General features: G+C 38.7%; 1 protein-coding gene across 2 annotated transcripts in view; it reads left to right on the forward strand.

Moving 5' to 3' along the window:
* The window catches only part of LOC106867610 (centrosomal protein of 152 kDa), a 17487-nt gene extending 4678 nt beyond the window's left edge, over positions 1-12809 (forward strand). For both annotated transcript variants that reach the window (XM_014912534.2, XM_052975174.1), the window contains exons 2-8: positions 734-972; positions 1704-1846; positions 3498-4087; positions 4618-4905; positions 5989-8504; positions 10039-10262; positions 10892-12809. In XM_014912534.2, the coding sequence (XP_014768020.1) occupies positions 877-972; positions 1704-1846; positions 3498-4087; positions 4618-4905; positions 5989-8504; positions 10039-10262; positions 10892-11024 (3990 nt within the window). In that variant the 5' untranslated portion in view covers positions 734-876 and the 3' untranslated portion in view covers positions 11025-12809. The remainder of the gene's footprint in view (positions 1-733; positions 973-1703; positions 1847-3497; positions 4088-4617; positions 4906-5988; positions 8505-10038; positions 10263-10891) is intronic.
* The last annotated feature ends 3065 nt before the right edge of the window (positions 12810-15874 follow it).

Below are 15874 nucleotides of genomic sequence, written 5' to 3' on the forward strand. Positions count from 1 at the left end.
CTCATCCTTCATTCCTCTCCCTCACACCTGTTTTCACCAACAATCATCAACATACCCCTCTCCCTACCTCACTTTTATAAACTTCCCCCTTCTTCCCCCTCCCCCCGCTGTTCCAAATTCCACAACTCCCCTCCCCTCCCACTCTACCTTACTTTGCTACAAGTTTTCACATGAACTGGAATATATCTGCCACCTGTCTGTCTTTCATTCCAGAACCACCATTTAATTTAAAGCATACCACCACCACCTCTCTCCTGCACACATAAACACACACACTCCCACTACAGACACATTTTGTCCTGCCTGTTCACCTTGCGAAATGTGTGTGTGTGTGCGTTTGTGTGTGTGGTGCTCACATCCATTCACGCCCAGGCATGGCTTTGTAGTTAAGAAGCTCGCTTTGTATTCAAGTGGTTCTGGGTTCAGTCCCACCACATGACACCTTTGGCAAGTATCTTCTACTAAGAGATGCATGCATGCACATGTGTTTGTGTGACTACACTTCCCTGGTTTTTGAAGAACTGTAGAATAAAAGATTCCTTCCTTGAAAAACAAGGAATGGTTAGTGACTGGAAGAAGAACATCTGGCTGTGAAATCCTGTTCCCATCCAATCTATTCTGGCGTAAAGAAACATGTCAAATGAATGAATACACACACACACACACACACACACACACACACACATCTGGTAATTTCGTAGATGTCTGAAATTTTTCTCTTCTTTCTAAACAGAGTTTCAGCCATGCCAACATGCCAGAATCTGTAACCACAATGCAACCATTTCCCGTCCAGCTTTGCAGCATCCCTTAAAACCCTGCAAGTCAAATGCTTTAATAGGTTCAAAGACGTTTGTTGGTGGCAGTGTAGGGGCAGGCATGAACACCACAACGAGCATTAATTTTGATGCAGCGGCCCTTCAGTCGCAGGATGAAGCGGAATACCAGAAGGAGGAGCAGCAACAACAGGAAGAAGTGAGTTACACCTTGTTTCTTTCCTTACTCTCTCCCTCTCTCTCTCTCTCTCTCTCTCTCTCTCAATCTGTCTCTCATCCTTTCTCCCTCTCTCTCAATTTCTTCTCCTCTCCCCTCTTTCCTTTCTCTCTCCCTCTCTTATGAACCTTATGGTTCATAGTTTCTTTCCCCTTTACTTCACTGGTGTCAGAGGCTGGGGAAAGGTCATGAACCTTGACTTTTGTTACTTTGACTAAGCCTTAAAAAAAAACAAAAACAATTACATCTTTAAAAAATAAAGACATGGAATAATAATTACAGGTAAAAAATTAATTATCTGAATGGTCATGGCTAGAATGAAAACGAACCAATGAAGGAGCCTCCATGCTGTTGCTCAATTTGCTAGAAATAGGAGCCAAATTCCCTTACCATCTTAGAAAAGAAAACAGAGGATAATATATAATGAGAAAAAGACAGGAAGGTCATGGCTGGAATCGTTTTGGTGAAGAGTGGTTTGTTTGTTAAGACTGACCAACAATAGCATTGTCTGAAAAGTCACAAATGAAGGTTACCTCTATGTGGTTGGTCAAGCTGCTAAAAATAACAGTCAATATGGCTAGACTCCTTTTGATCTGTGGGCATCTGTTCATTCAGGAACTTCATAGAGAATAACAACAACAACAACAATTTGCTGTAAACTGTTTTATTTGTTTATTTGTTTATTTCTGTTTGTTTTATTTTTGCCTTTTTAGCTTCGACAACTTCTGTCGAATGCACTTGATGACATAACTGAGGATGGTTTATCTGTGTCTTCCAATGACGATGATGAAGATGATGAGGATGATGGAGGTGGCGAAGCAACAGAACACAGGAGACAAAGTCGGAAAAAACGAAGGTATGCTGCTGTCTTGTGGTGATGGTCATGGCGACAGTTTTGTGTGCTTGTGTGTGTTTGCCCCTTTGCTTTGACATCATGGGATAGTTGTAAAAATGGGGCCCTTACCATCAACCAGGCTTTGTTGTTTGTTTCTAGTCTTTTGTGAAAAACGTGTTTACCTTGCTTAGAAACAGGTGCTCGAGCACAGGTATTTTATGCATGGCCCCAGCACACATGCTTTTTTACGTGGAACCAGTATGGGTGCTTTTTTTCTCCTGTGACACCAGCACTGTACATATAGCCACAAGCAAACCTTGCTCGTTTTGGCCCTTGCTCCTTTCATTCAGCTAAAGGGAGAGAGAGCTTCACCAATACTCGTTTTGGATACATTTCAGCTGAACAGAGTGAAGGCACATGAAATGAAGTAACTTGCTGAAGGACACAATGTGTTGCATGGCCTAGGAATTGAAACCATGACTTTATGATAGTGAACTGAACACCCTAACCATTAGGCCATGTGCCTTTTGCATGGAAGAATTAGAGTCAGGAATGGTCACATGAACATTGTTACTTTATCCACAAGAAGATAAAGATGAATTTTGAGACTGGGTTTGTTCTTCATTGTCTCAGCTGACTCCGTCTTTCTCTCTCACTCACTCACACACACACACGCGCACAAGAATTCTGTTACTGCTGTGAAATGGTGGGATTGAATATACAAAATATGACAACGACCAGCTTGATGAGTTTTCCTACCTAATTATGACAAAACCAAACTATGTTTATTCCTGGCACCAAAACTGATCACTTGATTCTCTGCAGGTTGGAACGTGTGCAGCCACAAGTCAGCTTTGTATGCCTTTTGGCTCATATTGCATGTTGCATATAAACTGCACTACTTACAGTTAATATTTGATCCATTTAATGTGTTTGTTTGTTTGTTTTCTGAAACTACAAAACCTCACACACACAGAGTAAACAACATCTGACTTTGATTTCTGTTAATTCTCTCTCTCTCTCTCTCTCTCTCTCTCTCCCTCTCATGACATGCAACGTCTCACCTGCTTCAATACCGAACTCTTTTAAACCCAACACGTTCTCCTCTGGGACTCTCATCATTCCATCAATGTAAATGACTTACCCCTCCCACCAAATTACTAGCCTTATGCCAGAATATGAAACCATTATCATTGCCTTCACCTTAGTGAGGGTGGGGGTATTGTTTTTAGTCACGTTTGTTTGTCTGTCCATGGACAAGACATCTCAAGAACCACTGGATGGATTCAGATGAAACTTTCAGGAATGTTTAGCCTCATGACTGGCATGAACTGATTAGATTTTGGAATTGATCCGGTACCAGACAAGGATTCTGGATTATTTTTCCTGTTCTTTTACTTAATTTTTGAGAGTAGTCGGGTTCATTTTTGTATTCTTATTTGTGAGAGCAGTCGAAGTTTATTTCAGATATTCTCATTTAAAAAAAATCATCTCCAGCTAATCATTGAAAGGACGTTGGTGTTGCCTTGGCAGAGGTTTGCACTCTCTGAGTGCTCTTATCATTATTATTATTATTATTATTATTGTTACTACTTTTGTGTATTTTTCTAAATGTTTGATTATTTTAATTAATTATTTATTTCTTCGTTTAAATTCCAATATTTTCATCTAGCTTGAATGGCAGCTTTGAACACCGTAACTCAATGCTTTCGTCTCATACGTTTCCTGGAGCCAGGACGAAATTACCAGATGCTTGCAGCCAACAACACACTGAAACCATGACCATTCCACTTGGAAGCAGTGGTCAGATGCCTGTTGACCAGCATTGTCGACAGCGGCCAGAAGTGTCCTCCCAACAAACCCCATCTATGTACTACCCCCAGTTCCACTACCTTTACTCAATTGCCACCGATAAAGACACTCCAATAATGACAGCCACTTCAAACAACTATGAGCAGCAGCAGCAACAACCAACGCATCCAATGTTCCACCAGGCACACCAGCATCACTTTGGGTTGATCCCTACTTCATCAGTGGCACACGAGGCTGCTTGCAACAACAACAACAACAACAACAACAACAACACGGTGGATGCTAATCACTGGTTGGATCCCCACGAAGAGATTTATTACAGGGAAAATTATGGCACGGACCCCGTAGCCAGGCAGGACTTCTACCAACACCACCAACATCATCCTGTTGTCTTACCCCATGATGGAACTAATTTCGCTCCCAGGCATATTTCACCGCATCAAACAAATGGTAATACAACACTACTGATTTCCTTTCTTGTTCAAACTCGTTCTCTCTCGTCTCCGCCTCCACCTTCTCCAATTCAGAGTCAAATATTTGCTGTAGAAGGCGACAGTTGATTGATAGAATTGATAAGAGTGTCGGCACTAATACCTTGTGGTCAGTGGTGGACTGGCCAGGTGGCCAGCTTGCCCGAATGCATGTGGGCCCATATATGGGGCCCATGTTAGTGCCATACATGAGCTCACTCCCTCCCTCTAATCAGTGTTGTCTAAACAGTTGCATGGTCTACCACACATCAGGTGTCAAAGTGATCTTGACAACTGGTGGTGGTTTGTTTACATCCCTGTAACTTAGCAGTTTGGCAAAAGGGACTGATTGAATTTAAAAAATAACAATAAGTACTGGAGCTAATTCATTCAGCTAAAAATTCTTCAGGGCAATGCCCCAGCATGGCCGCAGTCTAATGACTGAAAGAAGCAAAAGATAAAAGGTGTATATATATATATCTGTAAGTCTTTCTGTTTGTTTTGTTTCAGGTGAAATCCATCCTCAAACCCCACAACACCGAGCTGCAGTTCTTGAAAACTCTTCGGTCAACAATAAAATGGGTTTCGATGCCATTCACAGCCGGCAAGCTGCAGCCCAGAGCAATGGCTACACACTTCCGACTGAAGCAGAGAAGCCAGCTGTGAGTTGGGACCAGCTCAACGGGTACAAGGTGCAGTATCGCAAACCTACAGATGGAGGGACAAACGCATTCCAGACAGAAACAGCCTTAAGTAGGGAATCAAGCCCACACAAACAAGAGGACTTTGTTCATATAGGTCAGTTTAGATATATATCATCATCATCAAGTATCCATTTCCATGCTGTCATAGACTTTACGATTTGACAGGGGCTGGGTAGGCTGAAGACATCACTGGGCTTCGCTGTCTGTTTTGGCAGGGTTTTTACAGTTGGATGCCCTTCCTAACACCAACCTCCATACAGAGAGGACTAACTGCTTTTCACGTGGCACCAGCATTGGCAAGGCCTGTTTCGGCATGGTTTATATATACATAAATATTGTAGTCTCACATGTTCACAACACTCTCCTTTCTATAAATTTGACTTTGGTTTTATTACTAAGTACCAGTCAAGCACTGGGGTTCACAAAATCAACCAGCACCCCCCCCCCACTTCAAAATTCCAGGCTTTGTGCATCATCATCATCATTGTCATTAAGGTGGTGAGCTGACAGAATCATTAGCCCACTGGACAAAATGCTGCTGTGCATTGTGTCCATTTTTACATTCTGAGGTCAACTTTGCCTCTCATCTTTTCAGGGTCAATGCAATTGACTTACCCCTCCCCTCAAAGTACTGGCCTTGTGCCAAAATTTGAAACCATTATTATTGTTATTATTATTATTATTATTATTATTATGGTAGTTGTGAGCTGGCAGAATTGTTGCCATGCTGGACGAAATGCTTAGCAGCATTCCTTCCGGTTCTCCAAGGCCAGATTTGCCTTTTGTCCTTTTATGGTCAATAAAATAAGTACCAACTGAGTAGTTGGCTTCCCCTAAAATTGCTGGCCTTGTGCCTAAATCAGAAATTTCTTTTTTCGGTCATCTTATCAATGCACAATTTGGATGAGGAGCATTTTGTGCTTTTTGTAGGAAAGCTTTTCTTCTTTTCTTCTTTTCTTCTTTTCTTCTTTTCTCTTCTGAATCTGATTAAGATACGTTTCCTGTCCTGTGTCCACTCCTGAGTTAAGGTCAAGTTTTTCAACAAACATCCTTACACATAATGCATCATCTCTCTTTCTCTCCCTCTCTCCCTCCTCCCCTTCCTCTCTCTCTCTCTCTCTCACAGAGTCTCAATAAAGGTTTACTGGTTTTTATTTTATTGTTTATTTAATTACAGGTGGATCAGGAGAGCAGAAAGAATTGGTTCAGTTACAAATTTTATACAAAGCTCGTGGACGAAAAGTGGACGAATTGAGTCAGGAATTATCCAACTTGAAGAAAGAGATGGAGGAGGAAGTGGAACTTTTGCAGCAGAAAGTGATGGAAGTTGCGAAAGAACGAGAAGGGGCTGTTACAAGTCTGAAGATTTGTCAGGAATTGTTAGAACAATCGAAAACGGAGGTGAGCCAGATGAAGGGTCAACTAGCAACATCGGAGACCTTGGCTCAAGCATTGACTAAAAGCAAAGAAGAAGTTATTGGCAAGCTGATGTCTGCTGAATCGGCAATTGAATCACTCAATCATCAAGTTGAAGAACTCAGTAAAAGTGAGACTCTTGAGCGAGCCCGTCTCCAGCACGACTCAATCATTGAAGGCCTGCAACATCGTTATCAGAAAGAAATCAATATTTTGAACAAAGAGATAGATTCTCTAACACAGGATAACAAAAGCCGTGAGGAAGAGGTGTCCATGTTGAAGAGACAATTGAACGATGCCTTGAAAAATGTGGAAAACGCTCAGATCAACCGAGCTGAAACAATCAACCGGTTGACTCGAACATTAGAAGAAAGTCAACGACAGTGCCAACATTTACTGCAAGCGTCTGCTCAGTCCAATTCTTCCAGCCAACAACTGACAGACTTCCAGAACCGCTTGCAACAAGCTGAATCGGCTAAGAGGGCAGCAGAAGAGAAATTTGCTGATTTTCAGCAGGAATTGAAGAGTCTTAAATTTCAATTGTCAATGTTTGATTCAGCTTCCAAACTCGGTGTTTTTGCTTCCAAAGAACCTGATAAAGCAAATTCAAATTTGGAGAATTCTTTCCAGGAATTAGGTATCAAAAAGAAGCTTGTTTTCTCTACTCCAGAAACCAGTTTGAGTGAAGACTCAGGGAATGAATCCCAAATTCGAGGATTGAAGCATGAACTGGAAAGATGTTTGATAAACAACCGGGAAAAGCAGGCATATATTGAGGAACTGCGAGAGAGTGTGCAGAAGCTGCAGAAAGAAATTTCAGATTGGCAATTAAGGTGTTCGAAATCTGAAGAAACCATTGAAGCACTGAAGGTGAGGAAGAATTCAAGTTTCGAAGAAAGTTTATTACAAAAAGAACTTGAGGCAACCCGAGATGAAGTGGCCCAGTGTCAAAAAGACAACCAGAATTACAAAGAACGTCTCCGACTTGCAAAAGAAGTTGAAACTCAATTGAAAGCATGTAATGACGATCTCGAGTCTAAACTGGAAAATATCAGAGAGAAATGTGATGCTGAAAAAGTTAGTGCCTTAGAACAGTGTAAAAAAACATATGAAACATTTCAGGATGATGTGAAAGAAAGGTTATTCTTGGACTTGCAGACACAGTATGATGAAAAACATGCTTTGGTTGTGAGTGAGTGTGAAAAGAAACTTTCATTTTTGAAGAGCAATTTGGAAGCTGCTCTTACACGAGAAGATGAGTTGAAAGAGATTTATGTGTCTGTTTGTCAGGAAAAGAGTCAATTAGAAGATCAACTGGCACAGCAGACGACAGATTTACAAGAAAATAATGCAAATGGAACACCCAGGCTTTCTAAACCTGATTGCTTAGAAGTTGCCAGTGTTGAAGTCCAGTGTCTGTTGGACACCGAATGTAACTCATCATCCAAAGATGTTCTCGGATCAGAATTGGAACAAGAAATGAAAGAGCGTCTATTGGTAAAAATCCAAGAGGAAATTGCTGCTGAAACACAAGAGAAACTGGAAGCTGTTCGCCAACAAGTGATCGATGGTTTCCAGAAAGAACGTGATGACGAACTAGAAAATTACAAAAAGGCTCTCCAAGAGAAAATTGAAGATGAAGTCAGGAAAGAATGGATGGTTGCTCAAAAGAATAATCAAATTCCTGTAGGGATCCAGGTTTGTTTGGATGAAAGTGAGGATAATAATGAAGAATATATTGAGAAACTGAGGACTGAGCTGCTTGCAGAAATTGATAAAGAAAAGCAAAATGAATGGCTCCAACGAGAAACGGAAATTAAAAAGGAACATCTTGAAGAAATTAAACAATTACAGAGGGAATTGCAACAAAAGAGTGAAAATCCTGAAATTGGGTTTGGATTTTCTATTTCATCTCAGATTATGAAAGAACGAAGAGAAGAGGAGAGACAGAGAATAAAGTCCGGTGTGGATGCTGCCAAGATTGAATGGCAGCATCTTCATGAGTCAAGGCTAGAGATGGAGGTGAAGAGGAAGATTGCAGCCGAGAAGGAAGTGTGGCAGAAGGATGTAGTAGCAGAATGTCAGAAAGAATGGCAGGGACGATTGCAGAAAGAGAAGACAAAATGGGAGAATTGTGCTAAAGAGCAACAGCAGAAAGCTTTGGTTGCTGCTGTGGAAATGGCCAAGAACAACTGGGCCAAACGTCAAGAAGTTCACCGAGATGAAATGCAAAAGAAACTGGAGCAGGAAAAGATGAATTTACAGAAAGAACACAAGGTATGGTTGAGTAAATTGTTGTCTCTGTTTACAGCTCAGTGGCCTGGGCTTGTAAGATGTAAATGTTTGAACAATGTTACATAGGGATATGAACCAGTGACCCTCTGGCTTGTAGTTGATTCGTTCATCTGTGACTTTGATAACTGAACTGTAGTGTCATGGGATATCGCAAAACAATGATGTTTAAAAGAGGAAATGCATAATAAAGTCATTAATTCTATAAAAGAAAATATATTTTAGCCTGAAACATTTCAACAGCAACTTTTTATCATAATTTTTCTCAGGGTAGCCATGTATCTCCTCCTCTATAGCAAGACATTTGTTCCTGTCCCTTGATCTTAATTTAGTCTCACATCACCTGGCATAGAGCCACCCCCACCCCTCACCCCTCACTTAGGGTGTCATGCAAGTAACTTGGTAACCTCACCAGTACTTAGTGTCATGTAAAAAGCACCCACTACGATCTGTAAAGCAGTTGGTATTAGGAAGGGCATCCAGCTGAAGGAACCAAGCCAAAGCAGACAACGGAGCTTGGCAGCTTCCTCCCTCGTGATGTGAAATTTGTTGAAATATTGTCATCAATTAAATCAAGATCAATAAATTATCTGATTCTTTATTGATCCCTGAAAAATAACAGCCGGTCTTGTTGAGATTTGAACTCAGCTTCCAAAGGGCAGTAACTAAATACCACATGACATTTTGTCTGATGCTTAACCGATTTTTTCCATCCACCATTCTATTAAACTCATATTAACTCAAATAGATGTAAGAACAATGTTTAAAAAGAATTCCTTTTGGTATTTGAAGATTGCTTGGATGGAAGCAGCCAATCCCAGAGTCAGGAGAGCATCATGTGGAATGTGTTTGGGATATTTGTTGGGATTCTTTACACTTTGGGGTCAGTTCCTGTTGAGGTCAACTGCTTTTCATCGTTTATTTATTTATTTTGAATGTGGAGGGGGTCAGTAGAAAAGTTCTCTTCTAGATTGTCAGAATGGTGTGAACATTGGAAGGAATGCTTTGACATAGTTGTTCCAGCTTCTTGCATTCCGACATTAATGTCTGTGATGAAACTGGTGCCAAGTTGTATCGGCTCTGACTTTTTGCTCTTAGATGACCATCAACGCCATGGAGTGGGGGAAGCTTGCAAGCATGAGTCACAGCTAGTCTCCTACCACAAACACATAAGAACCTTGTCCAGGCCTTACCCCTGGAGACAACCTTCCAGGTGCAGTAACCCATGGTTGATAATGATTGAGAGGGGCCCCCTATCATTTGGACAATTTTTCTTGTGAGTTGTTTCGGGAATGGATTTTTGTAATGTTGAATATTTTATGTAGAGAAATCCAGAACTTTTTTTGAATGAAACTTTTGGTTTCTTTTGTGTAGGAAGAGCAGGGTCAATGGCAATAACTTTTACAGGGCCTTTAAGACTGGATATTAAGACAAAGCTGATGGGGGCAGGGGCAGTGATGAGGATAAGGAAATAAAGCAGTGTTTTGTTTTTTTATGCTGGTTTTTTTTTTTTTGCCAGGAAAAGCTGCAGATATTATTGAATCAACTGCAGAGTGAATATTGGACAAGTGTGAGCAGTATACAGAAGAATCTGGTCCGATATTTGTCCGAAAACAGCTTCCGAATGCAGCAATTGATTTACTTGTCTGAGAGAAATCCAATGACCACTAATCTGTGGGACAGGTTAAACTTCCACAACATTTCGGATGTCAACAGCCGCCAAATCACAAACATTTCTCATAGGTTGGTATCACTTTAGGAATTGCATTCATTGCCAAGTTTCTTGTCTTATATTAATATCCACACCCTCCCCCACATCCTGCATGTACTCAAGCAAATAAGCCTCAAATATGGTTGCTTGACACACTAGAAATAGCAACCAGATCTCACTCAAACATACACAATTGTTTTAAAAATGGAAGGACAATGAGGGAGCCTTTCAACATAGTCATTCAACCTGTAGAAATAACAGACAAATTTCCCTCAAAATCAGACCCTACTGTCTTAGAGAAGAAGAGGACATAAATCATGTACCCCTTAGATAGCTCCACTAAAATAAGGGATGGTCAAGGTTGGAAAGGCTTTGATCATGGATTGCAAATTTAAAAATAAGTCCTGGGTTTGATTTCATCTATGATACCCTACAAAATGGTGCCCCAGCATGGGCTACAATCCAATGACTAAAACAAGTAAAACATTGTTATTAAAATGAAACCCATCAGCCACTTATTTCATTAGAAATGTGGCCTCAAAAGAGTTGAATCCCCCCCCCCCTGAAATTTGTTTATTGCAGATAAATGGGAAGTTTGAGTTTTTCTTTTTTTTAAGTTTTTTTTTATTATTATTATTATTATTATTATTATTATTATCAGAGCCGACCACCACCAGCTGCAGCCTCAGCCGTTTGTGCCAAGACCCTTCAACTCAGGAGATGGACAAGTTTTGAACAGAATAGAAGAGAACAGTGAAAGTTCGTATTTCGAAATATCGGAAGAATTACGGTGAACTCTTTGATGGCAATCACTGAAGAATGTTGTCAATTAAGCAACATAGCTGAGATGGTTCTTGTCACTGTAGTCATTGTACTATATTCTTCAACGGATGGATGGATAAAAGTCTGTTAGACAGTCTCCCAGGTTTGTCCCATTCCATTTTCTCATTGACCAACATCCACCATTACACGTTTGTGGTCAGATTTCTGTTACACAAACTGGTCACCAGTTGCTATTCATCATAACCGGACTTGTGGTGGGCATCATCATATCCAGACCACTGTCTTTCTGTGTCCAGTCAAGCTGATGGTTAGTTTTAACCATTGACCACTGTCTCTTAAGTTTTTGAACTCTGACAAACTTGTTCTTGAACACTGACCACTCAGTGTGGATGGCCAGATATGATTGCTGTCCATTTCTTACATTAACTGAGGTGCTACGGACCATTTAATCTCAATGTAAGTGCCATCCATTAACACTGTATATATGACTGTTTGTACGTTTGTGTAAATATTTATAAGTGTATATAGTAAAATACCAGTATGTATAAATGTGTGTCTGTGTGTGTGTATATATATATATATATATATATATACAAATAAATAAATAAAACTTCATGTTTCAGCTCTGATGAGGTTATAAGGTTTTGCACTGGCACTCAACTCTGGGGCCACAGTTCCTTGCAGCCAAAATAACTGTAAGCTAATGGAGATTATTACATAACTCCAGTTCTTTTGTCATTCATTAGTCATTAATGCTCACTCACACACATGGATAAATTCCAGATCTGAATGAGATTTTCTTTTGAGATGAATTTATACATATGTGTATGATGATGATGATGATGATGTGTATGTATTCCAGATGTAATAGGGGTATTTTCTCCCTAGATAAATTACAGATTTGGAAGGCTGTAAATAAGAGAATGGTCGAAGCAGAATGTCTGGCAATACCATCATCATCATCATCATCATCATTTAATGTCTCCTCCATTTGTTGGCACAGTTGGATGATTTGACGAGATCTAATGAGTTGGGCCGTATCATGCTCCAATCATCATCGTACGTCCGTGTTTCCATGCTGGCATGGGTTGGACGGGTTTGTCACAATAATCCCTCACCATCTGATACAATGAGTAAAACAACACAGCACTCGATTCAGCCCAGGACTGAATTCTAAGAGCAAAAGAAACTGAGGAGTTGTAACATTCAAATTTTGTTTTGGGAGTTTTTGGTGAAGTGAAGAGTTTCAACTTGAAACTAAAGCAGCTCATCATATCTTACTGGATTTGAAAACCTCAGGGTTGATATATCAAAAGCGAACTTAACCCTCAGGATCTGCAAATATACTCTAACGAGAGCAATTTTGTTTGATTGTACCCCTGGAAGACGCAAAAGCAAACAGCCACATGGCTTTGCAGTTACAACAGAAAATAATATTTCTGCTAATTAGCAAATCATAGACACAAAACCAAATGTAATCACCTGCTTTTGGGTCTCCTTAGGGTTTAGTCAACCCCCACCACCACTAAAGCATACTCACAGGTGTTAATTTATAGACTTTAAGAAACAGGACATCAGAATCTCTTACTGATGTCTTCTCTCTTGGGATAAATTTCTTAACGACACCATATTTGTAACGAATTAAAGAAAATTGCATAAAACTCTTTTAGATGAAATGTCCACAGCAGTTTATTTTCAAAAGCTATTTGAATTTTATAATTTTTATAAACAGAAAATAACATTAAATTGTACAAATGAATTCACATTAAAAAGTAAAAAGAAAATGAAAAAAATTATATTTGGAATGTTTGCTTTGTAATTAGTTTATTATCATTATTTTATTTTATTATATTTTCGTAATGAGATGACTAACTATGACAAACACAAAGCCGTGGACTATGATGAGGATGAGGATGATGATGATGATGAAGAGGAGGATGATGGCGGTGGTGGAATTGAAATAAACTGTCATGACAGGTGAAGTTAAAAAAAAAAACAAAAAAAAGTCAGTGAACCAGAAACAATTCACTGGAGGAGAAAGAAAGAAAAATAGTCAAAACAAATCTGGAAGCTTAACGGGATTAAAATGAAAGAAAAGATGGAAGAATTGAGGTTTCCAGAGGCACTAAGTCACTATTGAAGTTAAAATGGCTGGTAGCATTAAAATATATATATATTAGGAGGGGAGGTCTCTTCAAGAGACCCTTATTTTAAACCAAATCCATTCTCTGACAAAAGAGAAAGAGAAGCCTCGAATTAGCAATGATGCTTATGGGCAGTCACTCAAAATGCAAGAAATAGTAGCCAAATTATATCCTAGCATCATTTAAAAAAGGACATGAATTCAGATAATGTGAAACCTAGATACTGCTAAAAAGACTGGTTACAGCTGAAATGACTTCAGTCATAAATCTGCTTGATCAGGATTGACTAAAGACTAAACAAAAACAAAAAGTAAATTTTGTCAGTTTTGGTTCCTTAGAAATCAGAAATGTAATTTTGAAGAATCATGTAACAAATAAATAATGGTTTCTAATATAGGGACAAGACCAGCAGTTTTGAGGGGAGGGGTAAGTTGATATCATTCACCCCAGTACTTGACCCTCAAAAGGATGAATGGCAAAGTTAACCTTGGTGGGATTTGAACTCAGAATGTAAAGAGATGGAACAAATGCTGCTGCATGGTCGTTTTTTTTCCCAAGCTCTTAATGATTCCGCCAGCTTTGCTGCCTTTCATGAAATCAATTCCCTTTCCAATTCTGGCACAAGGCCAGCAATCCTTGACTGATACTGGAGGGAGGAAAGGTAAAGTTAACCTCAGCAGGATTTGAACTCAGAATGTAAAGAGCCAAAAGAAATACCACCAGGGATTTTGTTTGATGCTCCACCGATTCTGCCAGCTCAGCAAATATTAGTTATTTCCTACAAAAGTGGGACTGTGGTGTATAAAACCCAGCTTTTGTATTTGGATATAAATACAAGTAAAAAGGATTTGAAACTGGGGGGAAGAACACATCAGTGAGAAATTTAAGTTCTTTTGTGTTGTGTTTAATATATTTGTCTAAAGTATTTTACTGAAGACAGACATTTAGGCAAGATTTGACCTTATTAAATGAACAAACAAACAAAACTAATTGTTTATATAGAGGGATACTTAAAACTGTCCTTTTGTAAGGAGTGAAGAGAGAGAAAAAAAAAATTCTGCCTGAAGGAATCAATAATTGATCAATTATTGACCTGGCAGTGAAAATTGAGGTAGCAGAATGGATGAAACGAAGGACCAAAAGTCAGTTGCAATATACAAGCCGCTTCACTGAGAGTTTACAACCATTCTACAATGTTTGTACGGTCTTACAAATATTAGGTGATGAAAATTAATTTTACATCACAAGACAGCTTTTAAGTAGAGAAAGTGTTTGCTTAGAAACAAAATATTTTATAATAAACTGTGAACAAAGGTTACACAAGTGAAAATCTTGGACAATATTTTGATTGGAATTCCTTCACTTAGCATAAAGTCTACTAATGATTGAAAATGGAATTTAAAAAGAAAATTGTCTTCAGAATTATGCATAAATACATTAGTTTATCCAACAAAAAACAACTGGCTTTTATGAAAATTTGCTGCTGGCATTAGATAAATACATAATTCTTAGAAAGTTAATCCAAGAGATTTGGAGTGAGGAATAGCAAAGCTGCATCTCCTTCACTTTACATGAAATAACTAAGCCATAGATTTGGTTCAGTTGGAACCCCTATTTACAACAGTGAATGGCATGAGTAAATAAGGGACAACAGAGGAAATGTCAGAAGTGGAGCAAGGAGGAGCAACAACAAGAAATTGTAAGAAGCTCTCAATTTGGGGTTAAAAATGAGCTTTCTCCATATCTTTAAATTTAGTCTTCTATCAACATTGTTTATAAAACCTTGACAAATTTTTCCAGTTTGCAAGACCAACAAAGAATCATATGATTAAAGCTTAAACTTCTGATTCACTCATTACAAACCTCTCTAAAGCAGCATGAACCATTAGTAACTAATTAGGTATTCAAAGTTAAATAGAAGTAAAGACTGGTGTTTACTTGGATAGCAATCTTGTTATATCATCACACAACATGGCAGACTGGTAGAATTTTCAAAACAGAATTTAGATCTGTATCCTATCTGGTAATCACTAAAGACTAGTTTGGTGTCTGTGCTGAGAGTAACCTGCATCTAATTCTCTTTTCATTAAGGAATTACTTTCTCTCAATGGTTTTGTGGCACCTCAAAGCTGTCAAATGCCCAAAAAGCTTAAATTAGAAGTAAAAAGAATCTTCTAAAATATACAATGACAATTGTTATAAATATCTGCTCATACCACGTGGCCAGTAAATTAGTAAAACCTTAAATTACAAGTCCGAGACTATCACGACAATACCAAATTTTTACCATCATTCTATTGGTTAATTGCTACTTTGTGGTGGTGGTAGTTTGAATGAAATCTAAAATATGACCTTACTTTTGGCTGATGAAGAACACAAATGAAGAGACATTTAAATTTTTTTTAACTATTTTCTTGCATGGTTTTTTTTTTTTTTTAAGCTATAAATTTTACCCATCAAAATACTTCAATAGAAAATTGAATTGTAAACAACAAGTCATTTCATTTTTCTTATCTTAAGAGAAAGAACAGCCTTGGCCCTTTTGACCCAAGACCAACCTTGAATGCTTGGAGTAGAGGGGACTCAATTCGAGGCATTCAAGGACCCAAATGTAAAGTTAAATTGGACAGATTAAACCTCAAAAAGAAACTGACTTTTATCTTAATTGCATTTACAATTAAAATCCTGTAACATTAAATAAAACAATTTAGTTGACC

This window comes from Octopus bimaculoides, chromosome 20 (genome assembly GCF_001194135.2).
Source record: "Octopus bimaculoides isolate UCB-OBI-ISO-001 chromosome 20, ASM119413v2, whole genome shotgun sequence".
In the NCBI taxonomy this organism is placed as follows: Eukaryota; Metazoa; Mollusca; class Cephalopoda; order Octopoda; family Octopodidae; genus Octopus; species Octopus bimaculoides.